Genomic DNA, 18183 nt, shown 5'->3' on the forward strand with positions numbered 1-18183 from the left:
GAAAAAAACTGATGAGTGAATGTCTAATTTAATTCTAAAAATAAAAAAACAAGGATTCTCCACAAGGATAACGGTTTAATGAAAGGTGCACCTGGTAAGAGTCTAAAAAAAGGGGTGTCCAAACTATTCCACGGGCCGTGCTCTCACCTTGTACTTGATCGACTAATTAGGTTACTAATTGGTTAGATTCTACCCTCACCTGGTTGTGTAGGTGTGAACTGGGAACCAATTTATAGGAAAAACCAAAAACATGCAGACTCACGGCCCTCCATGGAACTGTTTGGACACCCCAGGTCTAAAACATAAAAAACTAAAATAAAAAAAAGGTTAATCATGATCAGTGATTTAGAATGAAACCGAACAGTCTTTGTCCTTTTAATCTGAAAACAGAAGAACAGGCAGTAGACTTGTATGATAATTCACCTGCAATATTTTCCCAAAACATAAAGGTCTTGATTCTTAGAATCACCATACTGATACAGCACAGATCTTTTTCCCTCTCTCATTTCTACCAATATCTTACACCCATGGCAGTGTTTTGTGACTGGCAGTGTTTCAGTACACAAGCGACAGTGTTCAATTGCTACCATTGTATTACCTCCCGACAGCACATCAACTTTCAAGCAGTGTCGCCAGCCCCACCCTGCCCTGCAGCCGGTTCATTGTCGATTAATATTCCCCAGGTTTCATTATAACATCCTCGTGTCCCATTTCAGGTCGATCTGGACCCCACTGCATTAATCACGCAGGTTAAGATCGGTGCGTTAGTCTAATGTCCACCCCCAGCCAGATCCAAAAGTGACCCGGCTGCCTCTTGGGCTTCAGCATCCAGCTGCAGGATCTCCACGGTCTCCAGGTCCAGTTCGGTGTCGCCGGGCAGGACCAAATACTGGTACTGGTGATACTGGTAGTAGTGTAACTCTATGTAGCCGCTGTCGCACAGCGGGTCTTTCTCCATCTCCTCACCGGCCGCTTCCTCGTATTCCACCGCTTCCATGGTGACAAGCTCGTCGCCCTCAGGGGTCAGAGGGCACGCCGGGTTCGAGGAAAGAGGTGGCGTGTCTGATGTCAAAGCTGATGAAGAGGGGGAGGACAGGAGGAGGGTTTGGGAAAGGGAATCTGTGTGACAGAGACCAACATTAGTTTGGTACTGTACAGTATACTGAAAAATGTGACACGTCTGTAATAATAATGACGTTCAACACAGTCTGTACAGACAATCACTGGCCACTTTATTAGGTACAGCTGCTCGTTAACGCAAATACCCAAACAGCCGATCGTGAGGCGCAACTCAACATGTAAAGGATGTAGTAGACGTGATCAAAAGGTTTCGCTTTTCACTGAAAGTTAGTATGGGGAAGACACGCGACCTAAGAAACTCAGAACGAGGTATAACTGTTGGTGTCAGATGCACTGGTTTCAGCATCCCAGAAAAAGCTGACCTCCTGGGGATTTTCACATACTACAGTCTCTCAATTTCACAGAGAATATTGCGATTAACAAAAAAAGAAATGATTCAGAGAGCGGCAGTTTGGCGGCCAACAACTACCTTTTCAGTGAGAGAGGTCAGAGGAGAATGGCCAGAGTGGTTCAGGCTGACCGACAGGCCAGACATTCTTTCCATCATATGATGGGCGGCAGGTCATCTCTAAAAGCCCAAGCCGTCAAACACCGAAGCGGGATGCCGCTAAAGGGGGTCCTACCCGATACTAGATAACTGTGCCCAATATAGTGGCTGGTGAGCATTGCTACAAGTGGAATTGTTGAGATCGCCAGCATTGGCAAAAACCCGTTTGCATAAGCATTGCACTGAAAGAAGGTAGCATAAAGAGCCGTGCCAGCGTGTTGCTCTGGCTGTAGGTTGCCAAGGAAATAGAAGGTTGTTGCCTAGACAACCGCACACAAACACACCAACCCTGCAACATGTGCAGAAATTGGTAGGGGGGAGGACAGCATGTGAATTCATTTGAAACAAGCGTGTTGACTAAATTATTAATTTGACACCGTGGATCAAATCGGCATCTCCAGGAAACACCCGCCAGGCCTGGTAATTCTGTCCGAGGGTGACGACTGACCACAAACATTGGTGTGGCTGTCAAGCTTATTTATGGAGGAGGCCTAACCTGAGATCTCCACAGTGTCGGACACCACAGGCACGTCGTAATCTGCTCCCTCCAACCTGCTCCGCGGACACACAGGGGACAGGGAGAGTGGACACAGGGGACAGGGAGAGTGGACACACGGGGGACAGGGAGAGTGGACACACGGGGGACAGGGAGAGTGGACACACGGGGGACAGGGAGAGTGGACACACGGGGGACAGGGAGAGTGTGGACACACGGGGACAGGGAGAGTGGACACACGGGGGACAGGGAGAGTGTGGACACACGGGGGACAGGGAGAGTGGACACACGGGGGACAGGGAGAATGGACACACGGGGGACAGGGAGAGTGTGGACACACGGGGGACAGGGAGAATGGACACACGGGGGACAGGGAGAGTGTGGACACACGGGGACAGGGAGAGTGGACACACGGGGGACAGGGAGAGTGGACACGCGAGGGACAGGGAGAGTGGACACACAGGGGACAGGGAGAGTGGACACAGGGGACAGGGAGAGTGGACACACAGGGGACAGGGAGAGTGGACACAGGGGACAGGGAGAGTGGACACAGGGGGGACAGGGAGAGTGGACACAGGGAGAGTGGACACAGGGGACAGGGAGAGTGGACACACGGGACAGGGAGAGTGGACACAGGGGGGACAGGGAGAGTGGACACAGGGAGAGTGGACAGGGAGAGTGGACACAGGGAGAGTGGACACAGGGGGGACAGGGAGAGTGGACACAGGGAGAGTGGACACAGGGGGGACAGGGAGAGTGGACACAGGGAGAGTGGACACACGGGGGACAGGGAGAGTGGACACACTGTAGTTAGTCTGGTTCCCAGTGTGTGGTTCATTAACACACTCATAAATCCACAGGACTTTTTGGAAGGACGCTGCTGACCACCCTGCGGAGATGGGTCCATTTTGCTCGGTTCAAACTCACAATGCCGGGTTGTTCAGCAGGTGCACGTTGGTGCCGTCATAATAGCGGGTCTTCCTTAGCACCTCCAGGAGAGCCGGTCGATGCTCTGGAGACACACACCACAACGAGCCTTTCCCGACCACCTGTAGGAACACCCAAATACACACGCCTTCAACCATGACGAAGCCCGGGGAGACGACGCCAGCTGGGCCCACCCGAGGCAGGCGAAAACACCTCTCACCTGGCTCCTGTCACAGTGAATCCGACGAAAGCTCTTGCTCAGGGACAGGTTGTGTCGAACGGAGTTCCTCCAGCCCGCCGGCGCCGCACTGTAGTACGGGAAGCTGTTCACTATCCACTCGTAGATGCCCTTTACTGGCAGCCTCTTGTCCGGAGAGTCTTCGATCGCCATGAAGATGAGGCTGCTGAAGGAGTATGGGGGCTTGGAGGGGGAGGAGAGAGGGTGCCTGGTCGGTATGGGATACAGCGGCTCCAGCTGGGGCAGCGGAGTCATTTTGGGCAGCGGCTGGAGGGGCAGCAGGTTGCCTCTCTGATGCAGCCAGTTCAGACAGGTCAGATCGCCCTGGTCAGACATGGAAGGAGAGCTGAGGCAGGGAATGTTTTGGTCATCGAGGAACTGGGGGGGGGACAGGGGCTGTAGAAAAGGGGAGGGGGTCTTGGGGTGGGTGGAAGCCGGGGGCGTGGGTGAAGGGGAATCAGGGGACGCCGGGATCGATAGTGGAGAGAGGGGTAGCGAAACAGGGAGAGTGGAGGACGCTTGCAGAGGAGGTGAAGAGAAAGGTGGGGACTGGGTATGGGTGGTGGGAGGAGTGGCAGATTGAGGTAAATTGGGGAGTGTGTGAGGGTCACACTCCATGTCACTCCCAGATTGAGGTAGGGTGGGCAGTGTGTGAGGGTCACACTCCATGTCTCTCCCAACAGCAGACTTTTTATGAAGTCATTAAATCGTTGATCTGTTGGGGAACATACAGCACGCAAACATTATTTCAAAAGGTGTGGTTACTAATTCCGTGAATACATTTCCACAATTGGAGAAAACATAAGCAAACCCAATTTACAGCAGCTTTAGCAGACCAGACCTTTTGGTCTTAAAACACTGAGCCACTCATTAATTCAGTGAGTCACAGTCGACTGATCATTTGGTAAAAATTACACTATGAAGTTAAAGATTGAAGTGCTGCAACTAACACCCACTTGCTTTTTCCGCCCTTCTTCAGCAGTGCATATATTACTTGCTATATATACTACAAGACAGCTAGGAAAACAATAATGAAACATTCATAGACAAACAAAAGCAAATAGGAAAAATACTTTTACTTCAAAAGGGTGAAAAGAGCAGTCTGCTCATGAAACCACATGTTGCTAAACAATGCACCTCAATGTGCCCATACTTCGGAAAATGGCGGTAGAATATAAAGTTACATTTAGCACAATCAGTCAGGCAGTCTTTTGTCAAATTCTCCCTTAGGTGCTGACAGGGAAAACTTCAAAGAGATTATAAAAACAATCCATTGCTTACCGATAAAGCTACGTAAGTAGTTGCCGTGATATAACAGTACGTCTCACTTTATGCAAAATAAACCATAAAGAAAGTTTAAAATATTTTCTGATATCCATACAAAGATTCGAAACAGAATCCCTTACGGACCGCGATCTATTCTATTCCTTCCAGCGTTCCCTTGGAAACCAAAAAGACGCTTTGTAGATTGCGCGCCGCCTGCGCGTTCCCGCGTTAAAGTCACAGTTCAGTCGAAGACGATTGGTTCAGCGACGGAAGCAGCGTTTCCTTTATCCTCAAAATAAGTACAAAGAACTTGTAATTAGTGAGTGTAACAGCATTCCAAAATCAAGACCGATTGATAGTGTGGTACAGATTTAATTATATTCTCTCATTTAAACATTAGATTACCTTAAAAAAATGACAAAGGCAAGAGTTCAAATTGAAAGCAAAAAATGTTTATTTTTCTACAAAAAAAAATAACACTTGTTCATGCTCCATAATGTTTAGATAAATAAAAAAGGAGGGATTAACATGGAATGGATGAATAGTGACAAAACAAGGACACTGGTAGCACATCGCAATCATTTCCCAAACTTTAAAAGAAAAACTGAAGGGCAAAATGAAACCTCAACGATAACTTTCAATTTCATAAATGCAAAGCCCTTTCTCTCTAAATAAGGTGGCAAAAATCTCTTTGCAAACCACCCATGGTGGAAAAACATAATTCGTCCAGTTTGACAATCCATCAAACTTGAATACAAAAGTTATCACACTGAAGAGAAGTCAAAAAATCTATGTTCACTTAACATTTTAATCCACAAGCTGAACACAAGCTACAGCTCATTATCTATTTTTTACCCTTCTGGCATATGAGCTGAAAGGCAGTTAACAGTGACACTTACAATTATCCAATTTGTAGAAAGCATCAGCATGTTTCCTGGTTCAAGTTCAATACCAAAGACTCCTATATCAGGTCACCTCACCAGATGTGAGGTGAGCCAGTAGATGATAATTGGCTGAAAGGCTGCAGTGGCCACGGTGATGTAGAGGCGGAGTCTTGGTTTGGCACTTGCCCCGGCCCCCATGGGGTCATTGGAGAGAGACGACAGAATCTTCATTTTGAGGGAGCGGACCTGGGGGCAACAAACACGCTGTCAACACACTGACGTTCATATACCCAGCATGCATTACAAGCCAAGAGATGGTCAGAATCCAAATCATTAACAGGACATTTCTGCAGAGTCACCAAGTGCTACTTACAATGAAAAACATTAGGGCACACGAAGACCAGGCAAGAGCCACAAAGTAGCCATCACTGCCAAACAGGAGGCCCCCCAGCACTGTAAAAATCATCCTAAAACAAAGCAGAACCACAGTTAAAAAAAAAAAAAACAGGGCCTTTAAGATGAACAAGAACACATCTGACAGAGTGTAGACAACAACACAGGTCATTAATGAAGTCTTTACCCAACATATTTGTATCCGCTATAGGCGATGAGATCAAACGTGGATAGGTCAGAGTGAACAGTGAGGAGGTACAGACTCAGCAACATAACCAAGACCTCTATGACAACCCACACCAGAGCAGTACTGGCACAGAGACCAAGCACCTCTGGACTGAACCTGCCATTGAAGATACGGGAAAACATTAGTCGGTCCATAATTTACAATTACAGGCAAATCATGTGTGACCAAAATTTATATTCTATCTGAAATATTACTGAAATTATACATTTGCAGGGCCATGTCTGCTCAATTTTAAATAACTTTTCTTTTGAATGAACCTCTTTTGAATGCCAAGGGCCATCCCAGTAAGCAAAATGTAGGTGATGAAAGCCATCGCTGAAAAATAAAACAGCAATAACACATTAAAACAGTACAAAGATTGTGTCATAGATTTTTTATTTCACATTCATATCTAACAGTTGTTGGACATATGATAAATGAACTCACAAGGTATATAAAGGTCAGGCGCATTGACATCATGCCTAGGTGTGAGAGGCGTGTCTCTGTGGTAACGAACTTCCCAGTCCTGTTGATATCACAAACCAAATAGCAAACATATTTACCCAATATAGAGGGGTGGGGACAGTTTATCAGGTCACAGCTCAACCTAACCAGAGTGTGGACATTAGCAGAAACTAATCTGGCTGGCTAAAATAAACGTTGTGGAAGCGCACATGTAGCTGTGGGTGTTATCTGGAACTATAGATCAAAATGTGAGGTCTTCTGTGTGACGCCAACATACACACACAAACTAGCAGCGTGATTAAGGAGCAACTATCTTGTTTGGATACTGACACGTGCAAGAAAACACTTTGACCAGACAAAGACGCAATGCCAAGACAGTCTTTGGCCTTGACACTTCGGTCATACACTGTCGTTGGCCGATATAAGCTTGGGAACATAATGCACAGGGACGTTCTATCTGTGATCCGTGGAACATTAGGAGTTAGAACGATGTATCTGTGGTCCGTGTAATAAAATACCTGATGCGTGTATGGGAACATGAGGAGTAAGAGTTTCTTCATTACATATTTGGAATCGACAGCGAAGAAGTACTTCAGTTTGTTCACAGACACATATCTGCTGATCTGAAAGGCAGAGAGATTGCACAAGTTCCCAAAAATGTCAGGACAGGCGCTGCCAAAGACGGCCGGCGCACTCTCACCTACAATCAAGACTCACTGGCAACAGTGTGACAAAGCTTCCAATGCGTTCTCCACATGGGCCTTGTTGCATGCGTAAGCATTGCTAAATAAATCCACACACTAAGGTTATTAAATCATGTCACTTACACAGTCTGGAAAAAATATGGATTTGAAAAGAATTATACTTTAAACAACAGTTTTAAATATGGAGAACATCTGGCAGCACGTCTGCTCTTATTTACATAATTTGGCACCAGAATTACTATCTGAACAACACCCAATTCATGTGCTTCCATTCTGGTGCCTTCTATACATGTTTCGTTTGTTTGGCTTCTGGTATGTAAAAATGACACACCCATTCTCTCAACATCTGCAACTGTTTATTTGGTGGCTTCTAATGAAACATATTTGAATAATACCTCTGCACTGCTTTAGAGTCTGAGGTGTCAATAGCTAAAATACACCACATCTGCATTGGTTATCAGGAGTATACAAACCTGCTTAGGGGGCTTTAAAGATGAACTACGAGAAGACAACAAAAAAACAACTACAATCGGTCACAACTGTCGACTAATCAGCGGTTTGTTCATTAGAATGTAGTCGTCACTGTGACGACACTCCACAGTGCCTGCAGTGTCATTCTCTCACCTCCTTGTTGACCATATCCTTTCCCTGGTTGGCCAAGGAAGATCCATACATCATAGCAGCACTGGCCATTGGGTCGGCAAACAGGTTGTTGACCCCAGCATTCCCCGGCCCTCCCGGAGGAGCACCTCCCATGTCGTACCCGGGAGTGTAGTAACCCTGACTGTTCATTGGTGCTGCAGCCGAACTGGTATCATCGAACAGGAGGGGGTCCCCGGCAGGGGGCGCAGCACGAGCCCTTGGCTTCGCTATAGAGGGACACATAGGGACGCCAGGGGTTCGTGCAGGTAGGGAGATGATAACAGGTCGTGTTGTATGATTTCTTATTAACATGAAATGGAACGTGAACATGTCTTGTACTAAGAAAACGTGTAAGTGGTTGGGTCATGACAATCATATGTTCTAGGACTGTTACGAAATTTAAATATATATACACAATATGAATATACAGATATTATTAACTAAGCGTAGAATATAGCTATCTATACTAAGCTACTTACCACTTGCTCGGTAGCCATGATGTGAAAGGTCCATTGTAAACAGCTGTTCAAAAATAGAAACACAACGTTTGGGGTTCTAAAACGCGGTCTATAGCTACATTTAGTATGTCGCTGGACCTTAACATCAAATATCAGCCATTGTTCAATGCTTGCAAGTACAACCACATCAATGTTAAGTTTGTATCTAGTTAGTAGCCACTACTGTAAAGCAGCATTTATTTTCGCCGTTTACCTTACTCTTCGTAGCTCTGCCTGATAGCTAGCTAGCTAGAGTATTAGTATATCAAATCATCAAAAAGAACTGGTAAGGTTTTCCTATCATTAGTCTGAACTGAAACTGTTAATTAAAGCACTATAACGTATGGAATACCGTATACAAATCGATAACATCAGGACATAGTGAAGGAATAAAACATTAACTATTTAAAAAGCCTAAACTTAAGCCTACCTACGTGTAAGATGGTGCTTCCGAGAACCCGCCCCTTTTCATTTACCGTAGCTATTATTGGTCGACTTGTCTGTGCCTGCGTGGCAGCGTGGATAAGTAAAACACATCTATTGGTCCATATCAAGATAGACGCTGTACAGTGATTGGATTTTCGCAATATCAGTCTTTCTGATTCATGATTAAGTTGTAAGTTCCTTCAATAATTATTAATTTAACTGTACAATACATTTTTCTAGAAATACTATGAAGTGTATGCTTGCTATGCAAATCAAATGTTTCTCACGTTCTAAATAGCTAACATGTGTACATGTTGTGGGACTCAACAGGGCTGGTTAACTGTTTGTCGACCGGGCAGTCAAATCTTTAGAAAGGCAGGCAGGGCAGGATGGGGCCTGCAATAGCCAGTGTATAACACCCCACCCCGTTGCGAAGAGGAATGGTGCCGGCCGCCTCTGGGATTAAAGCTATAATGAGGGGTTTAATAGCGCTGGACTCAGGAAAAAAGGATCCAGATCATCAAGCCCAGTTGACATGTAAAGCTCTTGATAACGCAATTCCCTCCACGCCTCATTCAGCAGCACTGATTGGAAGGAAATACAGGATGGAGAAAAACACTACAGGGGGTAGGCGCAGCAATGCTGGCATCCTGAGAAAGCAGGGCAGATTCAAATGTTTGGCTAGCCTTGACAAATTGACTGTTGGCTCTCTTCATTTTTATCTTTGTCGCTAGAGACTATGTTCTTGTATTTGAGTAATATAGGTAGTTGAGATTATGCATTTTTGTTTACAATGGATTTTCTAGTGTTCCAGAACTTTTTACAGTCAGAAACACTCAACACTTGCTGTTATTATAATCCGGCCTCATCATCATCATCTTCATACGCTTATCCGGTATTGGGTTGCGGGGGCAGCAGCATCAGCAGGGGACCCCAAACTTCCCTTTCCCGAGCCACATTAGCCAGCTCTGACTGGGGGATCCCAAGGCATTCCCAGGCCAGTGTCAAAATATAATCTCTCCACCTAGTCCTGGGCCTACCCCGAGGTCTCCTCCCAGCTGGACGTGCCTGGAACACCTCCCTGGGGAGAAGTCCTGGGGGCATCCTTACCAGATGCCCGAACCACCTCAAATGGCTCGATTCGATGCAAAGGAGCACCGGCTCTACTCCGAGTTCCTCGCGGATGACTGAGCTTCTCACCCTATCTCTGAGGGAGACGCCAGCCACCCTTTTGAGAAAACCCATTTCAGCCGCTTGTAAAATCCGACCTTTGTTTTCTTAAATGCTTGAGTGCACTGATTGCTTGAAGCGCCTTTCAGACGGGACTTTGCAGGCCAAAACGCTACATTCCAGACCAATAGTTTACGTGGGATTAGTGCAGACAATTCTGAGGTACACCAGGGGCAGTAACCAATTTTGATACAGACTAAGTGGTGTGTGTTTATTAAAACTTAAAGGAAAGAGCTTTTAAAGTAGTACCGCGCATCCTCAACCTCAAGGGGGTGCGGTAAATTCTGAGTCAGGCTATAGGTGTAATGTGAAAAGGCCTTCTCATTAAAGTGCTTTAAATGACGTCTGACATTAAAGAGTCTCAGAAATCTTTTTCTTTATTTCTGGTTTGCACTCAGCTAATATACTATTATTTGACAATATTTATAAGCAATATTCACTGGTCATTTGAAATGTAATTTGAATACCATTCAATTTATCTCCATGCTTTTACCATAATTGACTGCACCATAAAAACATGGAATAGCCTACTTTTACATAGCAGTGTGTGTATGACACAGAGGTGAGCCCCTCTGGTAACCTCTCTGTGTTCCAAGGAATCCACTTATTGTAAATGTTTTAGTGGCCCAAACGGTTTGCATGCAACATCCATTTTTGTGAGAATTTGGGACGACATTCTGTGATGAAATCTTATCTCACAAAGGAAGCGAAAGTCACATCCGACAAACTAGCAACACCATCAAACGAGTGGGACTGCCTGCTGTAATTCACGCTTTTTTCAGCTCATAGTTAGGGTTACGGAAATAATTTTGTTTCATTTCATTTGAATGTCTTACCAGAACATTTCACTGATGAAACACTAACATTTGTGTCCGCCCCTTTTGATCAGGGAAATAGATTAGCTTCAGTGGATAAAACAGTAGTCACTAAACACCACAGCAAAAGCCATGAAGCAGTGAACTTCACATAATAGTGATGATGATATGGGAGTTGCATTAGCAAAGGTTGATGTGGGGTTAAATCGGGTTTGGGCTTAGCATCCAATTGAAGCATCCAGGGTACATCAGAGTTTAGGAGGCACAAACTCAACATTGAGATAAGGGGCAGTAAGTTCACTTAGGAATTAGTGGCAGAGGAAAGTCTTAAGGTCTAATATACACCAAATGTCCTCAAAATCAGGTCAAAATTGGTGAGGACATGTTTCTGCTCAACATGAAAAATATAGATATATTAAGTCTAGAGTTATGTTAAGGGTCAGATTTGGAATATGGGGTTAGTGTGTGTGTGTGCGCACGCTTGGATTTCACTATACAAATGGGGATACAATTATCTAAATAATGGTAAATTATACATGGTCCGTTTCTAAACAAATCTGGTTAGAAAAAAATAGCAGCCTCACACACGTAGGTATCAGCTTATATTAAAGAATACACCAGTACCATATATGATATATACTTTACGTTTATTTAAGTTTGAGTTTTAGTGGCAACATTACAGCTCATATACATTGATAGTGCTAGAGTGGAATGATAGAAGCGCCCCCTATTTGTTCTGCCCCACCCCCACCCACACACACACACACACACACACACACAAACTGGGTAATAAATCACCAGCAGACAACCTTGCTATGAATCACCATACACCTGACATTCTTAAGTGTCCATCACAGGTGTGTGAAGTGTATACCTTTGTTTCAAAGTAGATTTATTTAGGACAACCAAAAACACTCAGTGTTGACCATTTTTAAGCCCACTGCAGTTAGAGGTTAAAAATGTAGTCAGTGACTGTTGGCCACTAGTTCTGCAAGTTACGCTGTTGAGCCAAAAACAGTCCCTAAAATTTTTTTATTTTGTCATTCATGTGCAAGTTTTTGTCTCAAGTCACCAAAACCACTCACTTTCAAACGTGGAATTTCATGTCTGACACAGGTTTGATAGTGATTCTAATTTACAGGTACATAAAGCAACATAAAACACATCCAGACGAAAATGGGATGTTTAAAAAAACGAACGTCAATCGCAAAGGTCTTTAAGGCTAATGTTGAAGGCTAGAGTTACTCAAAACGGTATTTTAAGGGGAAATCATTTTCTTCTCCGTTTTTACAGTGTGTGTGTGTGTGTGTACGCGCGTGTGTTTGTGGTACAACTTCTCCTATGTATGTAAATGTAGTCTACGTCTGTAATTTGGAAATGATGCACGTCTGAGTCAATAGCGGAGCCTCCAGCATGTTGTGGCATGTCGTAGACTCTAAAAGGGTGTGTCATCATGGCATTCCTGAGACATATAAGTCATCTTCCACTTTAACCTGAACACAACTAACCCTAACACCTATTATTATGGTAACCCAAAAGGAGCGACAATGTGGAAAAGTGTAACATGAAAGTCAGGTGTCCATATGTATGAGGACTCATACAGCTCCGGAAAAAATTAAGAGACCACTGCACCATTTTCTTTCCTTTCCAAAAAAAGTTGAAAAGGAAAGTTTTGAGTCTGGAACCGAAGCGTTCAATTTGCAGTGGTCTTTTAATTTTAATCCTTCGATCTATTACTCACTCAAAACCTTCCCTTTCGACTTTTATGGAAAGAAAAAGGTGCAGTGGTCACTTAATTGTTTCCGGAGCTGTATAAAATCTCTTCACTTTCGATCTGCGCTAATCTCGTTATGATGTCGAGCGACAAAACAACACGTAAAAAACGTACATTGTCATGACGATACAACGGTCATAATTTTAAACTAGGCCTATGGTTATATTCAATTCACACACATTTGTCCTAATAGATGTTGCCGATGGTTCGTCCCTTCGTCTTTTAGAAAACTGTCCTTTAGTTTTTTTTCCCCGTACACAAATTAACTATGCAAATTAATCTGGGTCTGTACCATAAAACATGAGGGTTTTTTAAAAGTATAACAATTTTTAGAGGGGGAAAACACCGGTATAAGTTACAGATGGATATATGTTTTTGGCTGAAATAATGCTTAGCACGTTATTCATAACAGATGAGTCAACCATGTCGGGAAGTCGACCCCAATTGAGCCAAGTGAGACCCGCGGCTCCTAGGCTGCAGCTGTTTAGTGCCGCCTCGTAGAAACAGCAGCGAGTCACATTAATGAACCCAAGCATTTTTACTGAATCTTTTCACGGTACGCTACATAGAAAGCCGCGTGCTACTAGCACTGCCAAGGACAGTTGGCATGGTCGGATGGAGAAATAATCCAACTACACTGTCATTCTGCTGACTCACCCCCTTCGGCAGCACTTGATGTGGTGTGGTAGAAAATATGTCCGAACCACAAGACATTCAGAAACCTCAAAACCTTCAGTCTTCGCATGTATAGTTAGAAAATGTGTTATTGGCTAACATTCAGTTATGTCTTACAGAAGGCACATTTAAATACTAAAAACAACCTAACAATCAACACAATTTGGCTGTTCGTTACGGACAATACCTCGTTATTATTGGCTATTTATGTGATGTTTTTAGTTTTCATAAAACAAGACTTAATCGGCTCATGTACGATGATTGTGAAAATGAATGAATGCAAGCATTGGACAAAACGTGTAGAATTCAATGAAAGCGCGCTTTCCGCTACTGTCAAAAAAAGGAACCCCAGGATCACATTCTGGAGGAAACACACCATATGTGGTCACATACGTCATCCAAACGTGACCTGCAGAAAACGGACGAGCCCATTTGGAGGGGTGGAAAAATACTATGGTATCGATTTGGTCGTTAATATTTCCACTATCACTCAATACCTTGTAGGGTAACTTAATTGAGGTATGAACGTAAATAGTATTTACTTAAAATAATTAGGAGTTTATGTAACACATAAGAACAATAATTTCTTTAGCAGTTTGATTTTCCCCTTTCACACTGCATCTAGCTACTTATTTCCCGCAATAAGGTGGGTGTGCCCTTGGTTTGAATAGTGAACGTGTTACTTTACCCGAACACTATTCGGGTGGTCATCAGTGAACTTGTCTGGATTACTTCGTACACATCGCGAATCTGGATAGCAGCTTACAGTAAAGAAACGATGTACCGAAACTTTGGAAACTTAGGCAGAGGGGGCAGCTCTACGTTCTCCAACAGCGAGTCTGGATCACCCCAGACCGGATCGAGCCCTGTGTCCCAGAGCACCAGCACCGCTCCGACTCAACAAGATCAGGTAGACACACCTGTCACTGGCCTGTGTTGACATTAGTAAATGTGACATTATAATTCAGATTTTTAATGTTCTCTTCAAGAATGGTGATAGTGTATACTTGTATATACTTTGCACACTGTAATAAAAAGTTGGTGGTGAAAACATTCGTGATGGAATTGTAATATAGGTTACTTTAGTGTAATAATGGTTTAATAGCTATTTTGTTGCCAATTATATATTAGGCTTTTAATTATCTATTAGGCTATTACTTGTGACTGGTAATGGTATATTATTACTATTTAACATTGATTGTTAAATCAATGTGAATTGATATTGTATTGAATTTATACACATGTTGGATGTTTTTTTTTTTTTTTATCCATGCCATTTCACTGTCTAAGCCACATGGCTTAGACAGTGAATTATCAGCAATGTCAATCAACTTAAATACAAAAATATGTTTCCTTTCTTTACCTCCAGAAGTTTACTGTGGCAGGAAGCAGCCACTTCGTCCCTAGTTTGAATGCCATTACCTCCAACCAAGACCTCCAGTGGTTGGTCCAGCCCTCCCTGATGGGGCCTCCTGGCCCCTCGCAGCATCCCCGACTTCCGTACGCACCTGTCGCAGGACTGAGGTCCTTCCCCCCCACACTTTCCCAGGCGCACCACTACAGACAAGGGGTCATAAGAGCAGCAGGGAGTTCTGGGAGCACAACGAGACGCAGGAACGACGAACAGGTGAGAACATGTCTGGTCTCTGGCCAATGGAGTGTAAAACTCATAATATGGGATGTCATTCAGAACATTGATTGGTGTTGTTCCCAAATGTGCTTGGATATTTGACCAAAATGTAGATAAAACAAGTGACTTGTCACAATGTACATTTGGATTTTCAAGCGGTACTATTTAGCATGTCCTCTTTGGGGTAGTTGTTGTCGACTAGCCCCAGAGAGTAACTGGAGGACTTTTGATGAGACTGAGTCGTGCAACTGCAGACAGTTGAGTCAGTGTGCCAGCAGTGTGTAATATCCTGTAGTGTGTGACTTGCACGTCTCTTGGCAAAGATTTATTCACACGCCCTTACAGATCCGATCGGATCAAAAGGATATTTCAGAAAACACTTGTAACTGATTGCTTTCTTTCCAGTGGGATGGTTTTTTGGGGGAAAGTTTATATAGAGCAACAGTCAGCTACATGTCTGTTGTTGGTGGGCCCCGCTGTACTTTGGAACAGCTATGTACACTGATCTGCTTGACCATTGTGTGACATACACCTTTCATTGGATTTGTGACATAATGGGCTGAGTACTAAAACAATTTGAGTGTTTTATATAAACTTTCTGACTTTCCTAGAAGAACATTTGCGCCAATTCATAGAAAGTAAGATGGTTGAGTAATTATGCAATTGCTAAATACTAGGTTTTGTTTTCTTTGAGAGTAGGCTTTTTTCATATGTTTTGGTTTTCACTTACTAGAATGTATAGCTGAGTCATAAAGGGAAGAGGAAGCAAGATATCCCTTCCCCAGTTTGGAGATTTCTGTTTCATTGGAAGTGCGACATGTTAAGCAGACCGTAACTGACCAAATGACCTGAGTTAACTGTCTTCCCTTACCCGCCATCTTTGGTTGAGTGGCAGAAATTTGATGGGACAGGAAACGGGCTATCATGTGACTCACCAGGGCAAGTCATATGACTCATACCTGAGTCACAAGGGGGGGTTGGGGATGACTCATCCAAGTACAATACTGGATAAATTGAATGAACACAGGCAAAGAACTGGACAAAATGTTAAACTCAATTGAAGGAAGGGTGTGACAGATGTTATGAAAGTCCATAGTAAAACATACGTTTGAATGTAGTGACTAACCACCAACACATGGTGGTAGTATTTCATCATCCCTAACCCTTCCTTTCACTGTCAACCGTCACTGACTCACCAATGCCTTTCTGTCATTTCAGTTGTCCCCGGAGGAGCTGGAGAGACGCAGGATAAGGAGGGAACGGAACAAACACGCAGCTGCAAAGTGTCGCAACCGTCGACGCGAACTAACTGACACGCTGCAAAGCGTAAGTGGGATTTTTTTGTTCTGGACATCAATGAACATGCATTTTTACCTCGGGAATCGCGAGACTCTCAGGCACGTGACTTTGGTGTGTCAACCGCTGGATTTCTCTGGCAGTTTGAAAGTTTGAAAAGAACAGAATGACATGGGAACCCTGACCTATTCTACTCTGTCTCTTAGGAAACGGACGAGCTGGAAGGCAAAAAGTCCCGTCTGCAGAAGGAGATTGCTGAACTACAGAAGGAGAAGGAGAAGCTGCAGTTAGTCCTAGAGGCCCACCGCCCCATTTGCAAGATCCAGGACTCTGACTCGGATTCTGACCAGAGCTCAGACCTCCTCTCATTGGGAGTGATCAAAATCGAGCCTGAGCTTTCTCACCTACCAGGGCCCTCAGCAAAGAGCCAATTAAAGATTGAGAAGCCCAAACCCAAAATTACCATCCCCGTCGGCCTAGCTACCGCCTCCGCCGTTGCCACGGAATCAGAGTCCCTCCACACCCCGATTCTGATCTCTACTCCAACTCTTACGCCGTTTACGGCTAGTTTGGTGTTCAATTATCCTTCCGGCTCCCTGGATTCCAGTTCCACTACTTCATCCCAGGTCCTACCAGCTCCGTCATCTTCCTCTCAAGTCGGTACCGCCCAGCAGTCTCGAAACACCCAGCCCTGTAGTATCGCACATCGTCGTAGCAGCAGCAGTGGGGACCAATCAGATCACTCCTTAAACTCCCCTACCGTCATTACACTGTGACCAGGGTAATCGGAAAGGACTAAACGACAAAACACAGACGGTTATGAAGATGGCGACGATGCTATAGGTCACATTCACTAAAGTAACGATATGCTAAAAGCAGATATTTCCTCTGTGACTTCACATTTGCTGATAGCCCCTAGACACACTAAAGCTAACCCACTGACAAAGAAAAAGCATGAGGTTAATGAACAAATATTTAAAGTATTATTTTGTTACACTGTTTTTTTCTTTTCTCTGACGTAAGTGACTCCTGACCCTATATATATGTTATTATCAAATCCCAAAATGTAGAATTTAGCTAAATGTGCAAACAGAAATACAAAAGCTTGTATTGTAGGAACTATAGCCATGTTCATTAAAGATTGTATATGAACCACAGCCTTTATTACCTATAACAACTTGGTAGGCTAGTACATTGTAATTAACACTTCAATGTTGTTTGACCATATATAATTAATGCATGCAAAGTTTTATATAAACCCTCTTATGTATGCTAGCTATCTTTATATAAACAGTGCATTCAGAGTTTTCGTATTGTATCTTTCATACAATATAATTTATTTGACTGAATGCAAAACTGCATTATTTAGGAGAGAATTTGAAAAACAACTAAGGCAGGACCATAGGAAAATAAATATAGAATATATAAAAATGTATTTATTGTTGAGAGTGTGCTATATTTTTTATAATGTCTGTTCACCCATGTGAGAGTCTAGTGGGCAGTGCCTTCATTTAGATGCGATTATACAAAATTGGACAATAAAGAAACGATAAAGACAAAGTTCAGTTGTGAATGTTTGAGGAAATTATTGTATAGATAATTGTGTCAGTGTTTAAAACTTTTAAAATATGATATGCTATAAAACATCACTCTGGAAGTGGTTCCATCTCACTGAATGGGGATCCATTTCCTTTCTGGTTATCATTCTTAATGGGAAAGTCCTGTATAACTGACTCATATACAGACATTCAAATAACAGATTCATTTCAGATGGGGTGAATACGATAGATAATGAGAAGGAAGAGATCGGGTTCACATTTGGGACATCTGGGTTTGATTGAATGGAACGGCACTCTTTAGATTTATTTTCCTGGCAGAAGATAAAAATGAGTAAGTTATATGAAAACGTATGGGGGGAGTCCCATAGTAGAGGAACCGTCAGGCCACAAGAGATGATCAGAGGGGGAAACAA

General features: G+C 43.6%; 3 protein-coding genes across 6 annotated transcripts; 1 reads left to right on the forward strand and 2 right to left on the reverse strand.

The window, feature by feature from the left end:
- Positions 1 to 263: 263 nt before the first annotated feature.
- si:ch211-145o7.3 (forkhead box protein N2) lies at positions 264 to 4808 on the reverse strand. Its single transcript, XM_010902686.3, has 5 exons — positions 4570 to 4808; positions 3271 to 4003; positions 3051 to 3172; positions 2124 to 2179; positions 264 to 1119 (listed from the first exon to the last, which is right to left on the reverse strand). Exons 2-5 carry the CDS (start codon positions 3955 to 3957, stop codon positions 770 to 772), a joined length of 1215 nt encoding a protein of 404 aa, XP_010900988.1. The 5' UTR covers positions 3958 to 4003; positions 4570 to 4808; the 3' UTR covers positions 264 to 769.
- Positions 4809 to 4984: 176 nt separating this feature from the next.
- On the reverse strand, positions 4985 to 8853 carry yif1a (Yip1 interacting factor homolog A (S. cerevisiae)). Of its 3 annotated transcripts, none has more exons than XM_010902698.4 (9): positions 8796 to 8853; positions 8348 to 8390; positions 7851 to 8095; positions 7041 to 7145; positions 6505 to 6583; positions 6336 to 6393; positions 6019 to 6174; positions 5812 to 5905; positions 4985 to 5684 (listed from the first exon to the last, which is right to left on the reverse strand). In XM_010902698.4, exons 2-9 carry the CDS (start codon positions 8379 to 8381, stop codon positions 5526 to 5528), a joined length of 930 nt encoding a protein of 309 aa, XP_010901000.1. In that variant the 5' UTR covers positions 8382 to 8390; positions 8796 to 8853; the 3' UTR covers positions 4985 to 5525. The 3 variants fall into 3 exon arrangements, with proteins under 3 accessions (XP_010901000.1, XP_010901007.1, XP_010901014.1); XM_010902705.4 differs by having other exon boundaries at positions 8800 to 8851; XM_010902712.4 differs by lacking the exon at positions 8796 to 8853 and adding an exon at positions 8580 to 8789.
- Positions 8854 to 12615: 3762 nt separating this feature from the next.
- fosl1a (FOS like 1, AP-1 transcription factor subunit a) lies at positions 12616 to 17890 on the forward strand. 2 transcript variants are annotated; one of them, XM_020045806.2, is made up of 4 exons: positions 12616 to 14195; positions 14658 to 14912; positions 16134 to 16241; positions 16418 to 17890. In XM_020045806.2, the coding sequence occupies exons 1-4, from the start codon at positions 14064 to 14066 to the stop codon at positions 16985 to 16987; spliced, it is 1065 nt and encodes a 354-aa protein (XP_019901365.2). In that variant the 5' UTR covers positions 12616 to 14063; the 3' UTR covers positions 16988 to 17890. The 2 variants fall into 2 exon arrangements, with proteins under 2 accessions (XP_019901365.2, XP_010901026.2); XM_010902724.4 differs by having other exon boundaries at positions 12618 to 14195; positions 14655 to 14912.
- Positions 17891 to 18183: the final 293 nt, after the last annotated feature.

The sequence above is a fragment of the Esox lucius genome, chromosome 4 (genome assembly GCF_011004845.1).
Source record: "Esox lucius isolate fEsoLuc1 chromosome 4, fEsoLuc1.pri, whole genome shotgun sequence".
In the NCBI taxonomy this organism is placed as follows: Eukaryota; Metazoa; Chordata; class Actinopteri; order Esociformes; family Esocidae; genus Esox; species Esox lucius.